Source organism: Schistocerca piceifrons, chromosome 3 (genome assembly GCF_021461385.2).
Source record: "Schistocerca piceifrons isolate TAMUIC-IGC-003096 chromosome 3, iqSchPice1.1, whole genome shotgun sequence".
NCBI classification, from domain to species: Eukaryota; Metazoa; Arthropoda; class Insecta; order Orthoptera; family Acrididae; genus Schistocerca; species Schistocerca piceifrons.
The window spans coordinates 485,894,089-485,921,211 of NC_060140.1; the positions used below are offsets into that span (position 1 = coordinate 485,894,089).

Consider the following 27,123-nt stretch of genomic DNA (forward strand, 5'->3'; position numbering starts at 1 on the left):
TGGCCGAGACTGCAGTGGTACGACCTTCCTCGTTAGGATAACTGCGTTGTGACATCAGTTGTACTGATTTATGTGGCGTGACTACCTCCCATAACATACGCTCGATACACATAGTAGATCGTAAGCCACTTGCACCTGAAAGTATTCATCAATGTAAACGGGTTCTTGGTGCTTCGCAGTTTGTAGTATGTGGGGTCGCGGAAGATAAATCAGTGTTAGATTTCAGTTGATATCGATGATGTCGTAGAAATATTGTTTATCCTTGTTGCCATCGCTACCAGCGATCACTTTTAACTTCCATATCTTAGTATGCCACATTCACGACAAAGCTTTCAAAGTTAATTCATACGAAGTCAGTCTCCCTTATCGCAGCTTTCTAAAACCAGAGAGGGCTTGCGTTGCCAACTTGCGTGAAATTAAACTTGAGAGAACTTTTGTTACCAAGATCTTGACTTTTCATTCAAATATCCAAGCCCGAAGTTAATTATACTCTATCAAAAAATTCAGATGGATATTGAACTCCACACTTCCAGAAAGCAAAACTCAAAATCTCCATACAAATTCTAAGACACTTCACAATATTTTATTTGCATATCCTTGTACAAATAATTGTTGTGTAACTCCTGCGTAATGTCACGTAGCGTGTGACTACAGAATCCGACTGTACAGTTCCAGTTTGTGATACAGACTCATCCAGACCGATTCTACAGCAAATTTACAAGTCATTCTTTCATTTTTATTTCTTAAAAGTCGGCGCAGCGAGAATTTGACGCTCCCAGGAATATTTTTTGTTACAGTGGCCACCGACCGTGAGGCTAGCATGTCCAGTGGCTGGAATGGCTGTCTGGTAGGCTGAAGACTGCCGTTGTCGACAATTCCTTTCTACGTCGCTCATGAAACAGGGGAAAACATCGTTTTTTGTTCAATGGTAACGAATACACTAAATAAAAACAGAACTTATTATCTAAAATATTCATAACATTTACGAACCATGTATCGTTGCCGCTGGCAAGAAGGTGATCACCTCACAAACCTGTTCGTCTCATTTCAAGATGCGCCGCCCTCCAAGGAACGTCACTGAAACTTTTCATTTTGGCTAAGGAAAGACCATCTTCACCTCAGACTTTGATTAGTGCGCACAGGTGATCTCAGCAACAGTCCTTGTGAGTTAGCAGATGCAGAAAACATTATAAGCTGATAGTTGATACGTGTTTCGGGCGTCTTTCAAGCTTTAGCTATCATCTCGGAAAAATAAAGACACGTAATTAATCATTAGTTTCTTTGTAGGTAAATATCGGCAGTCCTGGTAAAAGTGCAGAACTGATAAAGTGCAGTACCGTTTTCGTTCTGCATTTATTCGGGAACAACGCTGTCTCAACCCATGCTGCGTTTGTGGAAGCGTACGATAACAATACTCCCTCGTAAAACTCAGCAGTTAGAAGACGCAACAGCTTCCAGTGAAGTCAGAAAAGTGTGAAAAACAATGAACGAAGCGACAGACCACAGCCCTGTAAAGAATCAGAAATCGCAAGGGAATAGGAGGTTTTGCTGCTTCAACGCAGGCATATCACAACGAGACAATAGTGGAAAATTTTGTTAGCCACAACAGTCACTGATAGGAAATAAGGGTTTATTCAATTACCGATCTCGACCGTTTTGATCATTTTCAGATTGGTCTAAATACTGCAATGTGTATATGTCATAAAAATGCACATAATGTAATGATAAGCTAAAAACTCTAATAAGCAGTGCCATAATGTATATAAACTGGAAAGCTAGCAGACGTACCCGTCTTCATGAAGTTAACAGAGAAAGCAAAGTACGCAGCCGTAAGTGGCCTTGTCACATGGAGTAAAATCAGACACAATAATAACCACACATGACCCATAATGTCGGGTCGATGCTTGCATACTGTACTTACAACGACCGGTGTAAAAAGCTAAGGGGGCTGTGGCTGGTAGATGTCGTTCTCCCTAAGGGACGTCTATTGAATCTTTTAGAAGAGATATAGATGTATGATTGTAAGAAACGCCACCCTTCTTAGCTTCTCAATGAATAGAATGACTTTGCAGCTACTGCCTATTTTTCGTTATCCACTGAAGAACCTAAAGATACTGGTAACCTGCCTAATATCGTGTAAGGCCCCCGCGAGCACGCAGAAGTGTCGCAACACGGCGTGGCATGGGCTCGACTAATGTCTGAAATAGTGCTGGAGGCAACTGACACCACGAATCTTGCAGGGCTGTCCATAAATCCGTAAGAGTACGAGGGGGTGGAGATCTCTTCTGAACAGCACGTTGCAAGGCATCCCAGATATGCTCAACAATGTTCATGTCTGGGGAGTTTTGTGGCCAGCGGAAGTGTTTAAAGTCAGTAAAGTGTTCGTGGACCCACTCTGTAGCAATTCTGGACGCGTGGAGTGTCGCATTGTCCTGCTGGAATTGCCCAAGTACGTCGGAATGCACAATGGACATGAATGGATGCAGGTCATCAGACGGGATGCTTGCGTGCAGAGTCGTATCTAGACGTACCAGGTGTCCCATATCACTCCAACTGCACACTCCTCATACCATTACATAGCCTCCACCAGTTTGAACAGTCCCCTCCTGACATGCAGGATTCATCGATTCATGCGGTTGTCTCCATACACGTTCAAGCCCATGCACTCGATACAATATGAAACGAGGCTCGTCCGGGCAGGCAGTATGTTTCCAGTCATCAACAGTCCAACGTCGGTGTTGACGAGCCTAGGCTAGGTGTAAAAGTTCTGTGTCGTGCAGTCAACAAGGGTACACGATTGGGACTTCGACTCCGAAAGCCCATATCGCTGACACTTGTTGATGGCCCAGCATTGAAATCTGCAAAAAAATGGTTCAAATGGCTCTGAGCACTATGGGACTTAACATCTGTGGTCATCAGTCCCCTAGAACTTAGAACTACTTAAACCTAACAAACCTAAGGACATCACACACATCCATGCCCGAGGCAGGATTCGAACCTGCGACCGTAGCAGTCGCGCGGTTCCGGACTGAGCGCCTAGAACCGCTAGACCACCGCGGCCGGCTGAAATCTGCAGCAATTTGCGGAAGTGTTGCAGTTCCGTCACGTTGAATGTTTCTCTTCAGTCGTCGTTGGTTCCGTTCTTGAAGGACCTTTTTCCGGCCGCAGCGATGTCGGGGGTTTGATGTTTTACCGGATTACTAATATTCAAGGTACAGTCGTCAACTGGTCGCAAGGGAAAATTCCCATTTCGTCGCTACGTCGGAGATGCTGTGTCCCATCGCTTGTACTCCGACTGTAACACCACGTTCAAGCTCACTTAAATCTTTACAACCTGCAATTGTAGCAGCAATAACAGATCTAACTGCTGCTCCTGACATTTGTTGTCTTATATAGGCGTTGCCTACCGCAGCGTCGTATTCTGCTTGTTTACATATCTCTGTATTTATATACGCATGCCTATACCAGTTTCTTTGGCGCTTCAGTGTGTAAGAAACTGTTGTAGGCCTTTCGCCCTAGTGGAGCTGTCTTCCTCCCCCTGCCGCCCACGTATGTTTTTGCTCTGGTTTCGGCCCATCCGTTATGCCAACAGTCTGTTTATCGTGTTTTGATATCCTGCTTTCAGTTCACATATCTTTTTATTGTACATGTCACAGACGAATTTGAGCTAATTTGTGTGAGTGTCCTCGAGTCTAAGGTGTATCGCAAAAACCCTCACAGTCTTCAAGAACTGCAGCAGAACATTTCGGTTGAGATTGCAGCAATTCCAACACTCCAACTTCCATCCGCCTTCAGAAACTTGCTGACCACGGCCCAAAAGTGCCGAGAGATGTGTGGTGATCACTTTCAACATCTGCTATAGTCAGGGTAGTACTGTATTTACTTTTCTCTGCTGTGTTTCTTTGTCCCTGGGACTCTGTTATCGGGACCACTTAATTTTCCCCACCCTTATTAACAGTTAAGGTTACATGCAAATAGGAAAAGAAGTTTCGTCATCACAAAATGTGTTCACGTTATTTTGTCCAAACCCTTGGCTTATCTTGATGGCAACTATTTTTTTCTCGAGTAGTTACTGAAGTACTATCGCCAACGCAATCGAGACTTCGATCTGTCAGCTGGGATTTCTTTTTACAGATAAACTTGGAGGACCTGAGACGTCCGTAAGTCGTCTGTATGTGTTTTCTAATGGTTTATTAATCTCGTTAAATAGAAGGGTTGGAGACGGCTCCTTCTTAGATAGGAAAATGTGCTCATGCGAGCTCGCGCCCCCGTACGTGCCCTTGTTTGTCTGTGTGTGTGTCTGAGCTTGAGTTTTCATGAAACATAACTCGAAGTGGTTGAATGGATAATGTCCAAAGGCCACAAGAAAAAAAAAATGTAACGCAACTCGAGAAAGGAAAGCGGCATATGAACTATTCCGTTGCGTGTACAGCTGTTCAGACAGGAGGAAATTGGATTTAAACAGGATTATGAAAATTTGTGAAGGACAAAATTTCTTGAAGATTCTTCATCTTTCGTGGATGAATAACTCACAGAACCGTTTAACGTATGTTATACCCGACTCAGAACGTAACGAGTTATTGGCCATCGTTGATACGTTGGCACGGATACAGCATGAAAGTTAATGTAGTCTGCAGCAGTAACGGCTCTTATCTAACAACGTAGGAGCGGTAGAGCGCCTAGTAAACCTGTGCACAGGACACCACGAGAGGAGCGAGGCCATCGTGAGGGACGTTGGGTGTGGCTCGAAAGGTATATAAACCCTGGACCCGTGGACTCTGTACCAGTCAGCACCGCCGACGCAACACACACTCAGCATGTACAAGCTCGTAAGTAGCTTTAATTTTGCCAACTAAAGACCAGTAAGCTAAAGACGCAGTCCTGCTATTGGGTCCACATCATTTCCGTCGCTTTTTCTCGAACTTCGAGGCTTTGTTCTGAAAAACGTACAAAAAAAATACCATTCGAAGTATTGGTCATCGCAAGCCACTATTTTGTCCCATCTTTCTGGGAGCATAAAAATCCGGTGACGGAAGAACTGGGCGTCTTTGGAGGCGATCCATAAACTGATCCAATTTTACACTCCTTCATATGATCGTAGGTGTTGGTCAGCCAGGCCGTGTACCATTGTTCGAAAAAGGTGGTAGTCCCAGGAACCAGTGTTTGGAGAATACTGCAGATGGGCTAGAACTTGCCATTTCAACGTTTTTAAGTATGTTTTGGCAGGTTTTGCGACATGGTATCGAGCATTGTCATGCAGCAAAATCACCTTTTCATATTTATAGCTGTATTGTGGCCTTTTGTCTTTCAGTGTTCGGCTCAAGCACGTCAACTTATTTTGATAACGATCTCCCGTGATTGTTTCCGTCGGTTTCAGTAGCTTAGAAAACCTTCTCGCTCCCATTGCCATGCCGGTCTTCCAGGTCAGTGGCACCGTTTATGGAGCGTTCAAACTATTCCCTGTACGTTCTTTCAGTAATAGGTACCTCATCATAAGCCTACCCAGCATTCTATGAGGCTCAGCTGGAGCTCTCTTCATGTGAAAGCAGAAACTTAAAACTTCTCGCAAGTGACAAGGATTGCGCTCGTAAGTTGATATATTCAATCGAGAATAACTTTATAATGTAATCACAAGTCGACTAATATTCTGATGACGCTATGTTTGCAAATGCCAAAGATTACTGTATGACGCTTACGACCTACCAATTGTACCAGCACTTGCCGCTACTGTCATCTATTGCAAAACGGTGGACGTACTCTGTCGTGATTTTCCATTCCGAGCAGATCCCTTAGTTGGAAGCTACGTAATTTTCAAATTTCACAAGCGGGGCTTCTTCTTTGTGTGTATTATACAGGATGATTTTGCTAAATGGGGATAAACTGCTGGAAACAATCCCTGAGACGATAAATAGCAATAAAGGTCATATGGATATATGGTTGGAAACGCCTTTCGATGGACCTACATCCACTTGAACGTGGAGATAAAGGATCTTTGACAGTGCAGATTTCAGTGATTGACATCACACGTGAGAACACACCAGGGAAGTGGGAAAGTCCTCTCTGTAATAGTGTTTTGGCTTCAGGACCAAGAAGGCATATAATTGGAGTACTGTCGTGTAGTGACACATTACGACGCTCTTCGTACCACCAACAACGCGTCTTCCAGTAGGTGAGGCAGGGTCAACCGCAGGAAGTGCAGATTTGCCTCGATTGTGAAACGCTGTGGAAGGATGACCGGTCCCAAGAGGCGGTCGCCAATAATCCCTGGCCACACACTGTGGCCGAACTAGTACTGTTGATTTGATGTCACCATATCATGAGGATTCTCTTCAGTCCACATGTGGGTGTTGTTAAGATTGACGATACCGTCCCTCGTGAAGGTAGCCACTGTATACACTGATGGCTCTCGGACTGAACGTGGGGTCGGGTGCGCCTTCGTCATTGGCACCCGTGTCTTTCGACATCTGCTTCCGGCACGCTGCTCAGTATTTACAGCCGAGCTCTTCGCCCTGTATCAGGCCACGGAGTACATTCGGCAACACAGCCTTTTCAATTGTGCCCTCTTCTCAAACTCGCTCAGCGCCCTTAAAAGTCTACGTGCGCTGTACCCCGCCCAGCCCTTAGTGCAGCGGGTCCAGGAAAACTGTCACTTGCTCACTCTTGGTGGAGCCAGTGTGATGTTTCTGTGGGTTCCTGGACATGTCGGTCTGCCAAGGCTGCAGTGCTCGTACCACAGCCCGAGAGTTCCTATATTCCCTCGGATAATCCCTGTGTTGTCCTTTGTCAGGAGGCGGTGTCCCTTTGGCATCGCCAATGGTTCTCGCTTCGCGGGAATAAACTCCGGCTTATTAAGCGTCTCCCAGTGGCTTGGACGGCCTCCTCTCGGCCCTCCCGCCGGGAGTAGGTCATTTTAAGTCGGCTGCGTATTGGACACTGCCTTTTAAGCCATCGTCATTTGATAAGTGGCGCTACCCCACCACTTTGTACACATTGGGCCCACGTTTTAACTGTTCGCCACTTCCTGACGGACTGCCCATTTTTAACCGTTTACGTTCCCGCTTGGGTTTGCCGTCTGAGTTATCGGCCGTTTTAGCAAATGACGCGCGGGCTGTCGACTGCGTTCTACTTTTTATCCAACAAAGTAATATGGCGAAGGCCATTTAATTTTTAGTTTTGGACCTCCGTTTCTGTATGGTGTCTTTTCTTAGCCCTTTTTCCACGTGCCTGTTTTTAGCTGTTTTCTGTTATGTCCATTGGAATTGACGTATAGCCATTTTTTAACTCTCTGTCTTCGTGTTCTATAGTTTTGACTTGGGCGCGTATGACCGCAGTTGCTTTTTGCGCTCTAAAGCAAAACCAAACCAAAACCAATCATTTGTGAATAGGATGCATGACACCAATCTCATCATCTTGGCCTATGCGACGAACCGTGAAAAATATGTCACAATATCATCTGGGTTACCTCATTCTGGTGAACTACCTGTCTGGCGCTGATACTGAGGTCTTTTATCTCTATCTTCAAGTGGGTGCACCTCCCTTGGAACGCATTTACAGTCGTATGTCCACATGCCCTTTGCTTCTCATCCTCTCAGGGACCAGTTCCCGTAGCTTGTCCTCGTTTAACAAGCTCATCCTGTATATTTGGTGAGCAATTTGCTTTTAATACCGCAAAAGAAGAAAATAGCGCAAGAGAAAACAGTGACAAATAGACAGTCGCTGAATCATTAAAATAAATAATTATAGTTTTAACGGAATTCGTTACTGATTTGAATCCCCTTTGGAGTTTGCAATCTCGTCTATTAAAATACCTTTGTAAGTTTCGTTTGAAATATGCATCTGCTCTAATTACAGCTCAGGCAGAGGCGGATCATATAGGCGAGCAGCGGCAATGTAGTACAACAGAGCATGCCAGTAAATGGTTGTTACCCGTTTAGCGGGTTAAGTAGCAAAATGATAACGATCTTAAACTTATGCGATTCTGCAAATGAAAAATCGGTTTCACTTCTCAGATATCAGACTTCGTACGCATTAAGATGAAGGTACTTTCTTTAACGATAAATCACAAAAACATTTGCTATGTTACACCGAAGAGCAGTGCTTTACCACACCACTTGACCACACCGACGAACAATTTTCCCAACTACTTATCAGTTCTCAGCAAATATAATGGTGTTTAAGATTCGTATTTCACTACGACATTATTGCCTGGGTCCAAATGAATTCATTATTATTGTTTCAGTATTGCCACGCTTATAATCAAAACGAACTCACAATTAATCGTTGACCAAATGAAAACAAACAAAAGCCACTAACGTAAAGAGATTAATCGCATATATCCATTTCCATTTTCATAGATATTCACATCTTGCTAAGCAAAAAGCCGAAATATCTAAATATAACAACACCAATTCATACTTTTTTTTTATTGTCTTTCAGCTACGGAATTATATTTTTATTTGAACGAAAGCTTTCCAACTAAGTTTAGCGACAGTTTCCATCATACTTCTCGATCATTTTCGTTAAAGACTGGGTATAAGTTCTTACGATTTACAGCCAAACGATGAAGATCAATATGTCATCGATTGTTTGTTACTGCAAAAATCTATAACCACTGACTCTGCTTCTGATCAAGAAGGCAGCGTAGCGCGTGCAGTGATGATAATAGAACCGCTATGAAGATGGTTGTGAGAGCAGAGAGTTAAAACACAGCAGTCGTCGCCACAAATTTTACTAGCGGGCGTCGCCATTCCTGAAAATAAAAATTGTTCCAAACGTGGTTAGAGCGACACCGCACTTGTACCTCGTCAGGTATTAACCGAAACTGGACCCCGAGATCAGTAAATAGATTATTTCAAGAAAAATATCTGCGATTTATCACCAATATCTTTCGATTCTTCTCGTCATGTGGTTATTTCAAACTATCATATGCACGAGCAAGCGGATTGAAAGAGGTTTGGCTTTAATTATTGTGAACATCTACATCTTCATTGATACTCCGCAAGCCACCCAACGGTGTGTGGCGAAGGGCACTTTACGTGCCACTGTCATTACCTCCCTTTCCTGTTCCAGTCGCGTATGGTTCGCGGGAAGAACGACTGTCTGAAAGCCACCGTGCGCGCTCTAATCTCTCTAATTTTACATTCGTGATCTCCTCGGGAGGTATAAGTAGGGGGAAGCAATATGTTCGATACCTCACCCAGAAACGCACCCTCTCGAAACCTGGCGAGCAAGCTACACCGCGATGCAGAGCGCCTCTCTTGCAGAGTCTGCCACTTGAGTTTATTAAACATCTCTGTAACGCCATCACGGTTACCAAATAACCCTGTGACGAAACGCGCCGCTCTTCTTTGGATCTTCTCTATCTCCTCCGTCAGACCGATCTGGTACGGATCCCACACTGATGAGCAATACTCAAGTATAGGTCGAACGAGTGTTTTGTAAGCCACCTCCTTTGTTGATGGACTACATTTTCTAAGCACTCTCCCAATGAATCTCAACCTGGTACCCGCCTTACCAACAATTAATTTTATATGATCATTCCACTTCAAATCGTTCCGCACGCATACTCCCAGATATTTTACAGAAGTAACTGCTACCAGTGTTTGTTCCGTTATCATATAATCATACAATAAAGGATCCTTCTTTCTATGTATTCGCAATACATTACATTTGTCTATGTTAAGGGTCAGTTGCCACTCCCTGCACCAAGTGCCTATCCGCTGCAGATCTTCCTGCATTTCGCTACAATTTTCTAATGCTGCAACTTCTCTGTATACTACAGCATCATCCGCGAAAAGCCACATGGAACTTCCGACACTATCTACTAAGTCATTTATATATATTATGAAAAGCAATGGTCCCATAACACTCCCCTGTGGCACGCCAGAGGTTACTTTAACGTCTGTAGACGTCTCTCCATTGATGACAACATGCTGTGTTCTGTTTGCTAAAAACTCTTCAATCCAGCCACACAGCTGGTCTGATATTCCGTAGGCTCTTACTTTGTTTATCAGGCGACAGTGCGGAACTGTATCGAACGCCTTCCGGAAGTCAAGAAAAATAGCATCTACCTGGGAGCCTGTATCTAATATTTTCTGGGTCTCATGAACAAATAAGGCGAGTTGGGTCTCACACGATCGCTGTTTCCGGAATCCATGTTGATTCCTACAAAGTAGATTCTGGGTTTCCAGAAATGACATGATACGTGAGCAAAAAACATGTTCTAAAATTCTACAAGAGATCGACGTAAGAGATATAGGTCTATAGTTTTGCGCATCCGCTCGACGACCCGTCTTGAAGACTGGGACTACCTGTGCTCTTTTCCAATCATTTGGAACCCTCCGTTCCTCTAGAGACTTGCGGTACACGGCTGTTAGAAGGGGGGCAAGTTCTTTCGCGTACTCTGTGTAGAATCGAATTGGTATCCCGTCAGGTCCAGTGGACTTTCCTCTATTGAGTGATTCCAGTTGCTTTTCTATTCCTTGGACACTTATTTCGATGTCAGCCATTTTTTCGTTTGTGCGAGGATTTAGAGAAGGAACTGCAGTGCGGTCTTCCTCTGTGAAACAGCTTTGGAAAAAGGTGTTTAGTATTTCAGCTTTACGCGTGTCATCCTCTGTTTCCATGCCATCATCATCCCGTAGTGTCTGGATATGCTGTTTCGAGCCACTTACTGATTTAACGTAAGACCAGAACTTCCTAGGATTTTCTGTCAAGTCGGTACATAGAATTTCACTTTCGAATTCAATGAACGCTTCACGCATAGCCCTCCTTACGCTAACTTTGACATCGTTTAGCTTCTGTTTGTCTGAGAGGTTTTGGCTGCGTTTAAACTTGGAGTGGAGCTCTCTTTGCTTTCGCAGTAGTTTCCTAACTTTGTTGTTGTACCACGGTGGGTTTTTCCCGTCCCTCACAGTTTTACTCGGCACGTACCTGTCTAAATCGCATTTTACGATTGCCTTGAACTTTTTCCATAAACACTCAACATTGTCAGTGTCGGAACAGAAATTTTCGTTTTGATCTGTTAGGTAGTCTGAAATCTGCCTTCTATTACTCTTGCTAAACAGATAAACCTTCCTCCCTTTTTTTATATTCCTATTAACTTCCATATTCAGGGATGCTGCAACTCCTTATGATCACTGATTCCCTGTTCTGTACATACAGAGTCGAAAAGTTCGGGTCTGTTTGTTATCAGTAGGTCCAAGATGTTATCTCCACGAGTCGGTACTCTGTTTAATTGCTCGAGGTAATTTTCGGATAGTGCACTCAGTATAATGTCACTCGATGCTCTGTCCCTACCACCCGTCCTAAACATCTGAGTGTCCCAGTCTATATCTGGTAAATTGAAATCTCCACCTAAGACTATAACATGCTGAGAAAATTTATGTGAAATGTATTCCAAATTTTCTCTCAGTTGTTCTGCCACTAATGCTGCTGAGTCGGGAAGTCGGTAAAAGGAGCCAATTATTAACCTAGTTCGGTTGTTTAGTGTAACCTCCACCCATAATAATTCACAGGAACTATCCACTTCTACTTCACTACAGGATAAACTACTACTAACAGCGACGAACACTCCACCACCGGTTGCAAGCAATCTATCCTTTCTAAACACCGTCTGTACCTTTGTAAAAGTTTCGGCAGAATTTATCTCTGGCTTAAGCCAGCTTTCTGTACCTATAACGATTTCAGCTTCGGTGCTTTCTATCAGCGCTTGAAGTTCCGGTACTTTACCAACGCAGCTTCGACAGTTGACAATTACAATACCAATTGCTGCTTGGTCCCCGCATGTCCTGACTTTGCCCCGCACCCGTTGAGGCTGTTGCCCTTTCTGTACTTGCCCAAGGCCATCTAACCTAAAAAACCGCCCAGCCCACGCCACACAACCCTTGCTACCCGTGTAGCCGCATGTTGCGTGTAGTGGACTCCTGACCTATCCAGCGGAACCCGAAACCCCACCACCCTATGGCGCAAGTCGAGGAATCTGCAGCCCACACGCTCGCAGAACCGTCTCAGCCTCTGATTCAGACCCTCCACTCGGCTCTGTACCAAAGGTCCGCAGTCAGTCCTGTCGACGATGCTGCAGATGGTGAGCTCTGCTTTCATCCCGCTAGCGAGACTGGCAGTCTTCACCAAATCAGATAGCCGCCGGAAGCCAGAGAGGATTTCCTCCGATCCATAGCGACACACATCATTGGTGCCGACATGAGCGACCACCTGCAGATGGGTGCACTCCGTACCCTTCATGGCATCCGGAAGGACCCTTTCCACATCTGGAATGACTCCCCCCGGTATGCACACGGAGTGCACATTGGTTTTCTTCCCCTCTCTTGCTGCCATTTCCCTAAGGGGCCCCATTACGCGCCTGACGTTGGAGCTCCCATCTACCAGTAAGCCCACCCTCTGCAACTGCCCGGATCTTGCAGACTGAGGGGCAACCTCTGGAACAGGACAAGCAGCCATGTCAGGCCGAAGATCAGTATCAGCCTGAGACAGAGCCTGAAACCGGTTCGTCAGACAAACTGGAGAGGCTTTCCGTTCAGCCCTCCGGAATGTCTTTCCCCCCCTGCCACACCTTGAAACGACCTCCCACTCTACCACAGGTGAGGGATCAGCCTCAATGCGGGCAGTATCCCGGGCAACCACAGTCGTAGTCCGATCAGGGGATGCGTGGGACGAGCTGGCCGTCCCCGACAAACCCCCATCCGGACCCCCACAGTGATGCCCATTGGCAACAGCCTTAAGCTGTGTGACCGAAGCCAACACTGCCTGAAGCTGGGAGCGAAGGGATGCCAACTCAGCCTGCATCCGAACACAGCAGTTGCAGTCCCTATCCATGCTAAAAACTGTTTTGCAAAGAACGTCTGAACTAATCTACAGAGAGCGCAAACAAATCGATAAAATTTAAACGGTTATTAAAATACAAGATTGCTTAGTAAATTAAGTAATGCTGCTACTTGCGCACTGCTGACACTGCTCGGCGGCGGAAGGAGACTAAGCGAAATTACACTATTCAGGTACTAAAACGCGATGCTACACTCTCAAATACTATAATACGCCCGAAATTTATGAATTAAACAATGCAAGTACCAAAAACACGCAAAGAAATTAAGAATTAAACTATGTAACAAATGAGTGAGCTAGGAGTATACAACTTGCTGCTCAGCTGCTTATCCAACGGCGGCAGGGAGCACACTGACTGTGACCAACCGACACTGGCCGTTCAAAACAAAAACAGTAGACAAACGACTACGCGAATTTACACTGTTCAGGTACTAAAACGCGATGCTACAACTCTCAAATACTATAATACGCCCGAAATTTATGAATTAAACAATGCAAGTACCAAAAACACGCAAAGAAATTAAGAATTAAACTATGTAACAAACGAGTGAGCTAGGAGTATACCACTTGCTGCTCAGCTGCTTATCCAACGGCGGCAGGAAGCACACTGACTGTGACCAACCGACACTGGCCGTTCAAAACAAAAACAGTAGACAAACGACTACGCGAATTTACACTATTCAGGTACTAAAACGCGATGCTACAACTCTCAAATACTATAATACGCCCGAAATTTATGAATTAAACAATGCAAGTACCAAAAACACGCAAAGAAATTAAGAATTAAACTATGTAACAAACGAGTGAGCTAGGAGTATACGACTTGCTGCTCAGCTGCTTATCCAACGGCGGCAGGGAAAGTGTGAAAAGGAAAAACGTGGTATTAATTTTTTCACAGCAAAATTAGGTGAAACATTAGGTTTTTCTGCAGTTGTGAGGAATATCTACCATGTATTACAACCAAAAAAAGCTAATGTGGACAGGCATTTATTCATAAATCCATACATATTGATGTATGTATGTCTGTATGTAAGCGTGTGTGTTCCACATCTCCCCTTATACCATTGGACCGATTCCAACAAAACTTAGTACGAATACCCGTTACTGTCTGGAAACAATTACTGCGGAGGTAAGAAACATCTGCCTATCGTAATCGAGGAGATACAACGTCATCAACAACGAGATGCGCGAAAAACTGCCGCATCATGCATGACGTTTATTACTTTTGTGCAACTAACTATGTTCGCAATAAATTTCGCAGACGGTACCCACATATGCCGCTGAATGTCGCCACTGCATTATATCATTGTATGACATATGGAGAAGTCATAAATAATGAGATGCGGGAAAAAGTGCTGCAAAGTGCATGAAGTTTTAGTACCTTTGTTCTTTGCTTATGAGACACCAGTGCAGTTAAGACAACTTAAGGAGATCTCTGGCACTTGTCAGTGCTTTCTACATCTTTCAGCTGCGAAGCGCAAGCGGAAACTATAGTTGTCTATAGAGATTTGAAGAGGCCTTGCCATACGGACTGTCCATATTCATTTGTGCAGTATGCATATTGTTTGTACGATGTTTCACAATTTCGGAGGTGTTGTCGCAAATACATGGAAATGTAATGTTTTCGATACTACACTAGAAGCACGGTTTATTTTTTGTTTTCTCTTCCAAGAGAAAACTGACGAAATGAATACCCGGGCAATGCGGTGTTTGTCAGCTAGTATCTAATAACCCCGCAAACGTGCAAACACCAGGTGGCTTGTGCTGTAGCGAGGAAGGAGGGCTTTTCTTTATCTAGCGTACAGGATATGTCCAGTAAGTAATGAAACGTTTTTTCTGGGCATTGGAACGTACGAAGAACGGTCTCCAAACGTGGGATCAATGGTAATGAATGTCACATAATTTATAGGCCATACGGAGATAGAAGAGTCCCGACAGTTACTATGGGATTAGCCTGCTTGCTTCGCATATGACTGCAACCACTCACCTAAGACGATTTTGTATACCTGCGTATAGTAACGCCTCATTGCTGTCACAGCTAATAAGTAATATTGTTTTCGATAATGCTGCTTTGGTAATGCCAGCCCCTTTCGCCTTTCGCGGTTGGAAGCAGATGAAATCGCTGGCAGCTGTCGGGGGTCTTGGCTCGCTGTACAGATTGTTGAAGAGAGTACTCAATTGCCTCCAAATTCCTGGAGGTCAAGTCTGAAGTAAAAGTGCGTCTACTGCTATCGTCCAGAATCGAGGTACTGCGAACTATTGATCAACATTCATCATTTCCCTGGGCCTTCGTCCCACTACAACGCGGGTCGTACGTGTTACAATTGATTTGGCGATGGTAGTATCGGAGTGTGGCCGGATGCCAATCCTGTCGCCACCCCGCATCCTCCGCGACGTAATTAGTGTAACCCAGCTGTCTGCATCTAGTGTAAACCACGAAATAGTGCGAACGTTTTCAAGTGTCTGGGAGTAGTGTTACTGAGGCGGGACATGGGGACCAGCCCGGTATTAACCTAGTGGGATGTGGAAAATCGCCTCAAAACCACATCCAGGCTGGATTCGATCGGGGGCTGGCCCGTCTACCCGAGTCCAGCAAACAGCGCATTAGCAGTCTCGACTAACCTGTCGGGTAACTATTGATCAACATTGTGCCGTCAAATTTGCTTGAAAATGAACCAATCCGTTACGTGGAATTTGACAGGATTTGTGAGTCATACAATGATGGGGCGTTAGCGTAAAAAAATTCTAAGATGACCAGGGGAACGTGGAAGCTGAATAATATACGTCGAACAACGTTCCATCCCAGGGAAAAAAGTGTGAAAACTTATGTACTGTGATCGCTTGAAAGGCGTACATTTAATAGCACAAGACAGCACTTGTAGTGAAAACCAATATGTATAATGATTTGTAAACGCCGTTGATGAGAGCGAAGAAGGTGAAGAAGGATTTTGTCTAGCGAGCAGAAGCAATACCATGTTACGATTTGCCACAAATTATTGGATTCTTTTTTATACAGACTGGTAACCGCCGATGAAACTTAGATTTTAGAATAAAAAATCAGAAATCAAAAGGTACTACGCTGACACCTGAGCGCTACTCCTCGACCGAAAACAGACTGCATGACCAAATCATGAACTGATCTGTTGCTCATGGTTTACTTTAATGCAAAAGGTACTGTCAATAAGTAATATGTAACTCCTGAATAAACAATAAACGGTAAAATGTATGCCGAATTATTTGGACATTTGAGGCTTCATGTCTACTGGGTCCAAACAAAGATCATCGTTACATCACCATGTGTCCAATCTCGCTTTGCTAAATGTGAACGGGCCGCTGCTAAAACAACTTTCCCAGTATCCTCAACCAAAATTTGGCTTCCCCTGGCTTCATTATAATCTTCCTGCATAAAGTGCTGCTAGCACATATGCCAGGAATTGAATATTAACCCACTGTACATAATCTTCAGCAAATTTGTTACAGTGACTTCAGTCGCTAACCTTATCAGACATGCTGTAGTACGACGAGACACACTGCAGGCTGGAGACAACTAATGTCTGTAAACAACTTCCCAACATTAGTGTTATATGTGATATGACTCTTGAAGAACGTCAGGAAACACTAATGGAAAACAAGTGAATAACTTGCTATCTGGTGATGAAACGAAGAGTGGTTTCTGAATAAACAGCGCCAGTAAATAATTGCTCAGCGATAATTCGCTGACCATTACTATTCACAAGAATTTTTATAAATGTAACGTATTCCACATAAACAGGCGAAGAGATAAACAATTGTTCGATTACACTGTAGGTAAAATATCACTGGAAACAGTAACTACGGTATAATACCAAGGCTCCAGTACCTGAAGGAGACTACGGCGAAACAGGCATATAAAAGATATAGTAGGAAAAGCAGACGCCACGCAGAGATTTGCTGGGAGAATCTTAAGAAAATGTAATTCATTAGTGTAACAAGTAGCTTACAAAATACGTCTTCTGTAGATTCTTGAGTATTGTTCATCAATATCGGGCCCCCACCAAGTAGGGTTAACGGAAGAGATAGAGAAGATCCAAAGAGGTGTGGCAAATATCGTCACAGGATAGTTTAGTCAGCGCAAGACCGTTACGGAGATGATCAATGAACTCCAGTGGGAGATGCTACAGGACAACGTTTGTTCGACACGGAGAGGCTTACTTTTGAGCCGGCCGCGGTGGCCAAGCGGTTGTAGGCGCTTCAGTCCGGAACCGTGCGACTGCTACGGTCGCAGGTTCGAATCCTGCCTCGGGTATGGATATGTGTGATGTCCTTAGGTTAGTTAGGTTTAAGTAGTTCTAAGTTCTAGGGGACTCAGATGTTAAGTCCCACAGTGCTCAGAGCCATTTGAAGCTTACTATTGAAATTCCGCGAAACGTCGCACAACATGTAAACATGTAACTTCCCCTCACATAAGTGTCGCGAAGAGATCATTACGATAAAAATAAAAAAATTGGAGCTCACATGGAGCTGTACAGAATGTAATTCTTTACATGCGCCATTTGTAAGTGGACATGAAAGGGGGGGGGGGAGAAGATAAGGTGTCAGAGATACCCGCCGCCACGTACCGAAAGGCACCTTATGCAGTACAGATGCATATGTAGAACTCACAGAGTCATTCCAACATGGAAAAAGTAAAGATATTTCCCAATATCGTTCTTGACCAGAATGTATCAATCGCCTGAAATAAACGTGGTTTGCTGCTGAAGTACACTCCTGGAAATTGAAATAAGAACACCGTGAATTCATTGTCCCAGGAAGGGGAAACTTTATTGACACATTCCTGGGGTCAGATACATCACATGATCACACTGACTGAACCACAGGCACATAGACACAGGCAACAGAGCATGCAAAATGTCGGCACTAGTACAGTGTATATCCACCTTTCGCAGCAATGCAGGCTGCTATTCTCCCATGGAGACGATCGTAGAGATGCTGGATGTAGTCCTGTGGAACGGCTTGCCATGCCATTTCCACCTGGCGCGTCAGTTGGACCAGCGTTCGTGCTGGACGTGCAGACCGCGTGAGACGACGCTTCATCCAGTCCCAAACATGCTCAATGGGGGACAGATCCGGAGATCTTGTTGGCCAGGATAGTTGACTTACACCTTCTAGAGCACGTTGGGTGGCACGGGATACATGCGGACGTGCATTGTCCTGTTGGAACAGCAAGTTCCCTTGCCGGTCTAGGAATGGTAGAACGATGGGTTCGATGACGGTTTGGATGTACCGTGCACTATTCAGTGTCCCCTCGATGATCACCAGTGGTGTACGGCCAGTGTAGGAGATCGCTCCCCACACCATGATGCCGGGTGTTGGCCCTGTGTGCCTCGGTCGTATGCAGTCCTGATTGTGGCGCTCACCTGCACGGCGCCAAACACGCATACGACCATCACTGGCACCAAGGCAGAAGCGACTCTCATCGCTGAAGACGACACGTCTCCATTCGTCCCTCCATTCACGCCTGTCGCGACACCACTGGAGGCGGGCTGCACGATGTTGGGGCGTGAGCGGAAGACGGCCTAACGGTGTGCGGGACCGTAGCCCAGCTTCATGGAGACGGTTGCGAATGGTCCTCGCCGATACCCCAGGAGCAACAGTGTCCCTAATTTGCTGGGAAGTGGCGGTGCGGTCCCCTACGGCACTGCGTAGGATCCTACGGTCTTGGCGTGCATCCGTGCGTCGCTGCGGTCCGGTCCCAGGTCGACGGGCATGTGCACCTTCCGCCGACCACTGGCGACAACATCGATGTACTGTGGAGACCTCACGCCCCACGTGTTGAGCAATTCGGCGCTACGTCCACCCGGCCTCCCGCATGCCCACTATACGCCCTCGCTCAAAGTCCGTCAACTGCACATACGGTTCACGTCCACGCTGTCGCGGCATGCTACCAGTGTTAAAGACTGCGATGGAGCTCCGTATGCCACGGCAAACTGGCTGACACTGACGGCGGCGGTGCACAAATGCTGCGCAGGTAGCGCCATTCGACGGCCAACACCGCGGTTCCTGGTGTGTCCGCTGTGCCGTGGGTGTGATCATTGCTTGTACAGCCCTCTCGCAGTGTCCGGAGCAAGTATGGTGGGTCTGACACACCGGTGTCAATGTGTTCTTTTTTCCATTTCCAGGAGTGTAATATCTTCATTACGTATCGAGTGTGTCAAAGGCAATCTTATTGGGTTGATTCAGAAGTTCGTAGCGTTTTTCCACAAGATGCGCATAACCGAGGCTTTAGTCATCAACAATATATTCTCCTTCACTATTTACAAAAGTCTGCCAAAGATGGGGAAAGTTTTCGATTTCGCAGTTGTAGAAATCATATGATTTTGAGGCGAAAAACTCGTCGAACCAAGTTCGTATGGCATTTTCATCCGGAAAGGAAGTTCCCCGAAGGTTGTTCGATAGAGAGGGGGAAAGGTGAAAATCTGAGGGCGAAAGATCAGGAGAATAAGGTGGGTGCGGAATGAGTTACCAAACCAACTTATGTATCGTGTTTTTTTTTGTCAGACTAGCAGAATGGGGGCTGGCGTTATCGTGGATTAGTATCTCTTCACGCAGTCTTCTTGGTCGTTGTCCTCGGATTGCGTCTGCAAGACGCCTCACTTGATAACAATAAGTGTCAGCAGTGATGGTTACAGCTCGAGGAATCATTTCGTAGTACACCACACCGTCGCTGTTGCAACAGATGCATAACATTATCTTTTGTAAATGGGCGAATGTCTTTGTACGGGTAGTTGATGCTTTGTTTGGGCTCAACCATTCCTTTCTTTTCCGTATATTAGCATGAAGACATCATTTCCCGTCACCAGAAGCTATACAGGATAGGAATGGTCAGCATTGTTCACGAGTCAATTCATGACGAGCAAACAGAATGCACATATGGCTAACCGCTGATTTTTGTGTGAACATGCAGAACCCATGCAGCCTGTTTCATTACAATTGCCACTAGACAATTGTGGATTAATGCGGTTAAACGATCCTCATCAAACCCTATAAGTCTTCCTGTACGTGGAGGGTCACTTATGTCAAAACGATCCTCCCTAAAACGAAAAAAAAAAAGCATTTTCTTGCCGTGTTCTGTCCAATGGCATTATCCTCATACACGGCGCAAACGTTTCTGGCTGCCTTCGCTCCTGTCATCCTTCTACTGAACTCAAACAGAAGGATATGCGGAAATGTTCCGATTCCGCCACGTGTCACTCCATTTTCTGGCGTCCACACCTCCACCCACTATTTCTAGATGACAAAATGACAAAAAAACAGCAACAATGAACTACAAATAAAAAATGATAATCGATAAATAAACCCATAGCAACTGAAATACCAACCTGCAAGACAAAAGGTCTATGAACATAATGCACCAACTTACTACGCTACCTGTAGAAATGTCATGAAACGCCGTCAGCTCTAAGAAACAAGTAGCTTTGCCTCAGTCGACATTACGCAGACGTGTGCCGTTTGCTCGCAGGTGATCCTGCCACTGCTGTTCGCCGCCGCGTCGGCCGGCTTTCTGCGAGGCGCAGCCATCGCGCCGGCAGCCATCGCCGCCCCTGCAATCGCGCCTGCTGCCATTGCCGCCCCCGCCATCGCCGCACCCGTGGCCTTGGCCGCCCCCGCCATCGCTGCCGCCCCCGCTGTGGCTGTGGCTCCCGCTCTGCCTGCGGCCCCGCTGGCTGTTGCTGCCCCTGCCATCGCTGCTCCGGTGTCCTATGCCGCCGCAGCGCCTATCCTCAAGATACATTAGTAAAACCTTGCTGAAGACAGATTGCATCTTGTACGTAAATAAATGACACGACTTTCATATATCAGTCGCATTTTTCATTTTTGTACTAATCAACCTCACATTTCCCATAGTTGCACTTAACTGTGTCCGCTGTGAAAACCTTCTTGTAATACCTCTCACAAGGTATTTTACTTTGTAAATAGAACTGTGGTATGCATTCACAACTCGCACACACAACACACTCACAACAAATACATACACTAAATTCTAACATTTGTCTGTGGCAAACTACTGGATGGAACAGTTAAAAGCAGCCCTCCTCCCCTTTGAATGCAAATGCAATATTTCGACTCGTGAAATAGAATAAACAACTACAACAATGGACAGTTTTTCGCAATAATTGATTGTTAGCATTATTTTCTCAGCATTTCAGTTTATTTCCATTACTTGATGTAGAAATACTTCCATAGTAGAGACAGGCGACCATTCAGATTTGGCACAACTTAGAAGTATAGGAAGGTCTTGATCGCACAGTTCTGTACTAAGTGTTACGCGATTCAAAATATCATCGTCAAGCTGAAGCTGTGAATGAAGTGTACAAGAAATTAGTGACAGAAAATATACACAAGTGTGCATCTAAGTATTGCAATATACAGTAATTTCAAATAGTATCGTACATTAAAAAGTATAGACTGAATACAATACAAATCTCATCTCCTGGAGGCATATTTGACAGTGCCGTGTGCCGCACTGTCCTGGGCGCCTTGCCACGGTTCACGCGGCTCCCCCCGTCGGAGGTTCGAGTCCTCCCCCCGCCATGGGTGTGTGTGTTTTGTCCTTAGCTTAAGTTAGTTTAAGTGAGATTAAGTAGTGTGTAAGCCTGGGGACCCATGACATCAGCAGTTTGGTCCCATAGGAACTTACCACAAATACCCAAAAACATTGCCGTGTACTAGAAATGAACCAGTGTGAAACTGAGTGTGGCAACTGAACTGTCAAACAGATAAACGAAGACCAATATGTGGCCCCAGCATTGACCATAGAAAACAAGTCAAAGAGTAACTTTACAAACTTCTGTATACTGCGATTAAGTACATGTCGGCACCTCGTTAAAAAAATTGACAAAAACATTTATGCCACTTTTATGGAAGAGAAACTTATACTAACAGCATGAAAAGTGCGTCATTTGGTAACATAGTAAAAATCATTACAGTGATAGTATTCAGTCAATAATCAAAACAGAAGACAGTTGCAACCAATACATGATATGGTAGAATAAAAACGTAAAAAAGATATGAATATAAGTAAAATATAGGTACGAAGGAATAAATTCACAACCATTACAAAATAAAATATATATAAGGATCACAAAATGTAGTCAAATTAGAAAAGACCAACATGTAATAAATGACATAATAAATCATTTAGGTGAGTACAGATCAGTGGCAATAACTTGAAATGAAAGAACTATTATACGATAAAAGGGGGCCATTTTTTCCCTTTTTTTATATACTCTAACTTAATGTTAGATCGTGTAACTGTCTAGCCGTTATCAGTTTGAAATCATCACAAAAAGAAATGTTACATGAGTATGACCAACTGTAATCGTTACACTAGTCGAACAAACAATGGTTGACATACAATGTAACAATTTAGGTAAGCCTAGATGACAGTCAACAATCTGAAATAAAATATTACAATTCTTCTTTGCTTTATACTGAAAATGTAAAGGTATAATATCAGAAGTATACAACAACTCTCTTGATGTAGATGCATGAGGACATGCCTGACCATGAAATTTTGAAATGCGTAACGCTTAATAAAGAATTGTGCGATCAAGACCTTTCTATATTTCAAAGTTGTGTCAGTTTATTTCATCAGTGAAGTTAGAGGTTTCTCTTTGTGGTCTGTAAAATGACTTTCTCGATAGAAGAAGGAATTGAAATTGTGGAAGGATATATGTCAAACACGTTCAACTAAGGAAACTCACGAAATTTTCCGGGTCAAGTATCCGGATAGAGGACTTCCGGCAAAGAGAGCAATACGGAATCCGTATAAAAATTGATGCATCTACGGATCTGTGCAAAATGCACAACGACAAAGAATTCCTTCAGGTCACACACCAGAAGTTATTGCAGACATTCCCCGAAGAATTATTCAGAGCCGAAACAAGTCTACTTGTTAACTGATTCAACAGGCGCATGTAAGAAGGAATTTCCAGTAGATATTGAAAAGTCTTAATTTGAAGCCTAAACGTGTGACGGTTGTGCAACAGTTATTGGAGGATGACAGTCGGGAACGTGCAGATTACTGCATGTGTCTTTTAAATAACATCAATGGTGGTTTCTTAGACTCTTTCCATTACATCATGAGTGATGAAGTATGGTTTCATCTTGCCGGTCATGTCAGTTTACAGAACACGAGGTACTGGCAACTGAGAGTCCTAACATTGTGTGTCAGCAACCACTCCATGATGAAAAAATCGGCGTTTGGTGCGGCGTAACAGGAACGCGCATCATTGGACCGATATTGTTTGACATACCCTGAAATGGAAATTTTTGATACACTTTGTGCTCAACTCACTGAATGTGAAAGACAATACTGCTTATTCCAGCGAGATGGGGCAACATGTCATACATCTAAGATATCCCATGAACGAGTCCACGCTGTCTTCACTTAGGAACGAACTGTCAGAAACATTTATGAGCACCAAGTTCGCCGGATCTAACAACTTGTGATTTTTTTCCTGTGGGAACACTTGAAGGGCAATGTCTATGAAACAAATCCATACACAGTACAGGAACTGAAAGACAGTATGAGCCGCGAAGTTGGCGCCACCGACATCCGAACCTTACGTGTGGTCCATCTGAATATGTTTAGACATGCACAGCTTGTATTAATGTTGCAATGGTGACTTTCAACATCTGTTATAAATGTACTTTCCACTGTATTTTTCATTGTAAATAAACAGTAAAACAATTTCAGTTCTTCGTTTCGGTAATTTCTCTCGACTTCCTTTATACTTACACTGGCTACTTTTATCAGCGCCGGCCTGTATTTACTGAGCGGTTAACCCTGTTCATGGCACAGGAAACCAGTTGCAATGCCTATCTAACGGCGTCAGGGGCAACAAAAATTTGTTTTTCAGTATTTCACGGGATTAGTACTGGAATTTAAAAAGTTGATATCCTGTCATGATGTACTCATTAAGAGTTACAATTTTACGTTGAAGATTGAAAACAAGTCAAATGTAATTCAGCAACTGACTCGAGGCAGTGTAACTCATGACACGCAAATTAATCACACTATATTCATCAACTATTTGAGAAAGAGAACACTTAGCGACTCCCAACAACCTCCGGAGATAATTTCAAACCTTTATGAAACTTGCTGTCGCTGACAGTCCCTACAAAATAATAAAAAGAAAAAAGTTTATCATTAACTACATTTTCGCTGTTCATGGAGTAAAACTTCAGCATTAGGCATGAAATTTTAATGTATTACTTATTTACTACTAAGTCAACTCGCAACACATTTTTCAGACAGTATCCACGTAAACCAATGAATGTAACTGCAAAATTATAATTCTGCGTCACATAGTTCAGGAGATGCGTGCAAAACTATATTTTGCTTAAAACAACGATCAAATTTCCCAGACTATATTCATCCAATGTTTGATAATGATAACACTTAGCAACTTCCGGTAAACTTCTATCGTAATTTCAAACATTTTCTAAGTTTTTCTCACTTACATGCTTAACGTCACATATTTAAGACATTAAATCATTTGTGAAGTAGTCAGACGTCTGAAGCTCTTTCATACGTGGGAGTTCGATTCTTTAAGGACTCAGGGGCTGAGGGCAGGGGTTTACTGACTGATAACTTTGTCCCAGAAATAAATGCCCCAGTTGCAGTCAAGGTTTTCAGGACGTTTCCTTCGTTATCAGACGAATGCCAGAACTGTTAAGTCTCCTTTCAAATATTCCAGATTGTGATTCCTTCTGCTCCATTTCCTGCCTGCTGTGTCATTTGGCTGATACGGATCACCAATGTATAATGACCCGGACGTCTAACAGCTATCTCAGCTCTTGGAACAAATAAGTGAGGAAAATAGTATGCATTCGTTACAAAGTAACTGATGTGCCCTGAGGTTCGAAGTACCATTTCATTACTGTCTGGGCCGGCCGCGGTGACCGAGCGGCTCTAGGCGCTTCAGTCCGGAAGCACGTGGCTGCTACGGTCGCAGGTTCGAATCCTGCCTCGGACACGATGTGTGTGATGTCCTTAGGTTAGTTACGTTTAAGTAGTTCTAAGTCAAGGGGACTGATGACCTAAGATGTTAAGTCCAATAGCTCTTAGAGCCATTCAACCATTTGAATCACTACTGCCTGAAACCTTTCGTTACTCGCATGTTTCCCTCGCTACTCGTAGTTCGTGCCCGGCTTGGGTCAAGTCGATAGTATTCATATTGTTTAATTCATTACCCTAGGCTGATACGGAGTAATAGGAACATTTATTCACTTGTTTTTTTTTCCCATATGTTTGTACCAACTTGGTAGTTTTCGTATTCCTCGAGTTACTTACTCTCAGCGGAGCAAGGCGGTAGTGGCATGGAGTAGCGAATATATTTCGACACTCGCCACGTTTTCCTTCCCGCAAGGAGTATCTTCGCGTATCGAACTGAGTCAGTCAGTAGTATTCGTAAGCCTACCAAGCCGTCACACCCAGATACGTTTCACACTCTGTGTCCTGTGAATTCAGACGCCGTTGCCGAGCAATTAACGGTGTGAGGGACTTGGGCGTGAGGTGTGGGTCTCCAATTTCAAGTACTTAGTTCGAGCTACCTACGTTTCTTACAGAGCGTTCAGTTCGACTGCAAGATTAAACTTTTATCTAAGCTGAATGGATAGATTCGTTCTTTTCCATAGCCACTCGTTATGCAATTCATATGAGTTCACATCACATTACCGATAATGTAATGTATTTTCTAATTTTATGTATTTTATAATTTTCTAATTGTGTAGTGGGAAAGACATACACCGCGGGGCACCTTTTCAGACAAGAGCCAGCAAAAATGTATCAAAGTGTGAATTGTGGTGATGGTAAAAATTAAAAAAAAAAACAAAAACATTGATTTATAATGACGTTCAGAAAAGAAAGTAGCTAACCAGTTGTTAAGTCCCATAGTGCTCAGAGCAAGCCAGCTAACCAGTAACGAGTATTTTGTAATTAGTATGCGTCGCAAGAATATTGAATGTATACTATGCAGATTTTAATAGTTAATTTTATGGTCCTATTTGTAAATGTAACACCTGGTATAATGAATCCGCAGACTCAGAGACTGAATAAACGGAAAATGTTGGATACTTCAAAATGAGCTGCATGTTGTAACCTAGTGGACGTCATTTCACGTAGCGTTCTTGTTTAGCATTTTCGTTATGCCTTGCGCATCTCCTTCTACAGTCATGAGTTTTAAAACCGAATCATCGTGTTGTAATAGCAGGTTCCTCTAGCCAGACGTGCTTACAACAACGTAGTTTCGACTTTCACAATTTTTCACTATCGGTCCCACTTCACAGAGGGCCTGAGAGACCTTAGGCCCCAATTCACACAGAAATGGTGTGGTGCGAACGCCAGGAACGTGGCACTGTTTTACGTCACCTCCCTGTTAACAGATGAAGCACTGCACACAGAGGTAACGCGGCGGAACGCACCGCTCATTGGCACACACCACGTCCGAGTGGAGCACAGCAGCGACGCGTGGCGAAGATTTCAAGTGGCGCGCTGCTGTTTTCATTAATATGAAGCCATCCTGTCGTTGTTGTTGTTGTTGTGGTCTTCAGTCCAAAGACAGTCCAAGGACAGTCCAGTTCTCCATGCTACTCTGTCCTGTTCAAGACTCTTCATCTCCGAGTAACTACTGCAACCATCCTTCTAAATCTGCTTACTGCTTCATCTTCTGGTCTTGAAACTGTCTCTATTAAACCTATCGTTACTGACTAGTGGATTATAGCCTAAAAGCTTAAAATAGTTTGTCCGTGTGCAACTGATAAAGGCTGATCGGTCAATATTTGCACGGAAGTTGTTTCGTACGAAATGCAGCAAAGCTAATTGGGATGTCAGGTAGCAATAATCGGTGTATACTTTGTTATTAATGTTCTATATCTTTTGCCTAAACAGCACGAATAGGCAGTTACTCCCTTCGTCTGACAAAGTAATAACGGTTAAGTCATCACAGGTCGCCTATTAATGTCGGTCACACGCCAGTATTCTTCATGTGGCACTGAATACACAATCGCCACTGGAATCCAAATCGTGGGTGTCCGGCGCCGTTGTCGCGTAATCACGGTGCACAAATGAGCACTTAAACACACCAAAAAATCACTCAATTAACACCATTTTCGTATTTGCTGGAGGTCTGGCCCACGGCTTTGGGTGACCCACACAGCCGTTAAACAATTTTAAACGCGGTCGGCCGTTCTGTCGAAATCCGCCTTGCTCGTTTAGCAACCAAAAGATTACCTTCCCGG

The 27,123-nt window shown here is 44.1% G+C and overlaps 1 protein-coding gene across 1 annotated transcript; it reads left to right on the plus strand.

Moving 5' to 3' along the window:
• Nucleotides 1–4,794: 4,794 nt before the first annotated feature.
• Nucleotides 4,795–20,678, plus strand: LOC124790088 (cuticle protein 63-like). Its single transcript, XM_047257654.1, has 2 exons — nt 4,795–4,829; nt 20,339–20,678. The coding sequence occupies exons 1-2, from the start codon at nt 4,818–4,820 to the stop codon at nt 20,612–20,614; spliced, it is 288 nt and encodes a 95-aa protein (XP_047113610.1). The 5' UTR covers nt 4,795–4,817; the 3' UTR covers nt 20,615–20,678.
• Nucleotides 20,679–27,123: the final 6,445 nt, after the last annotated feature.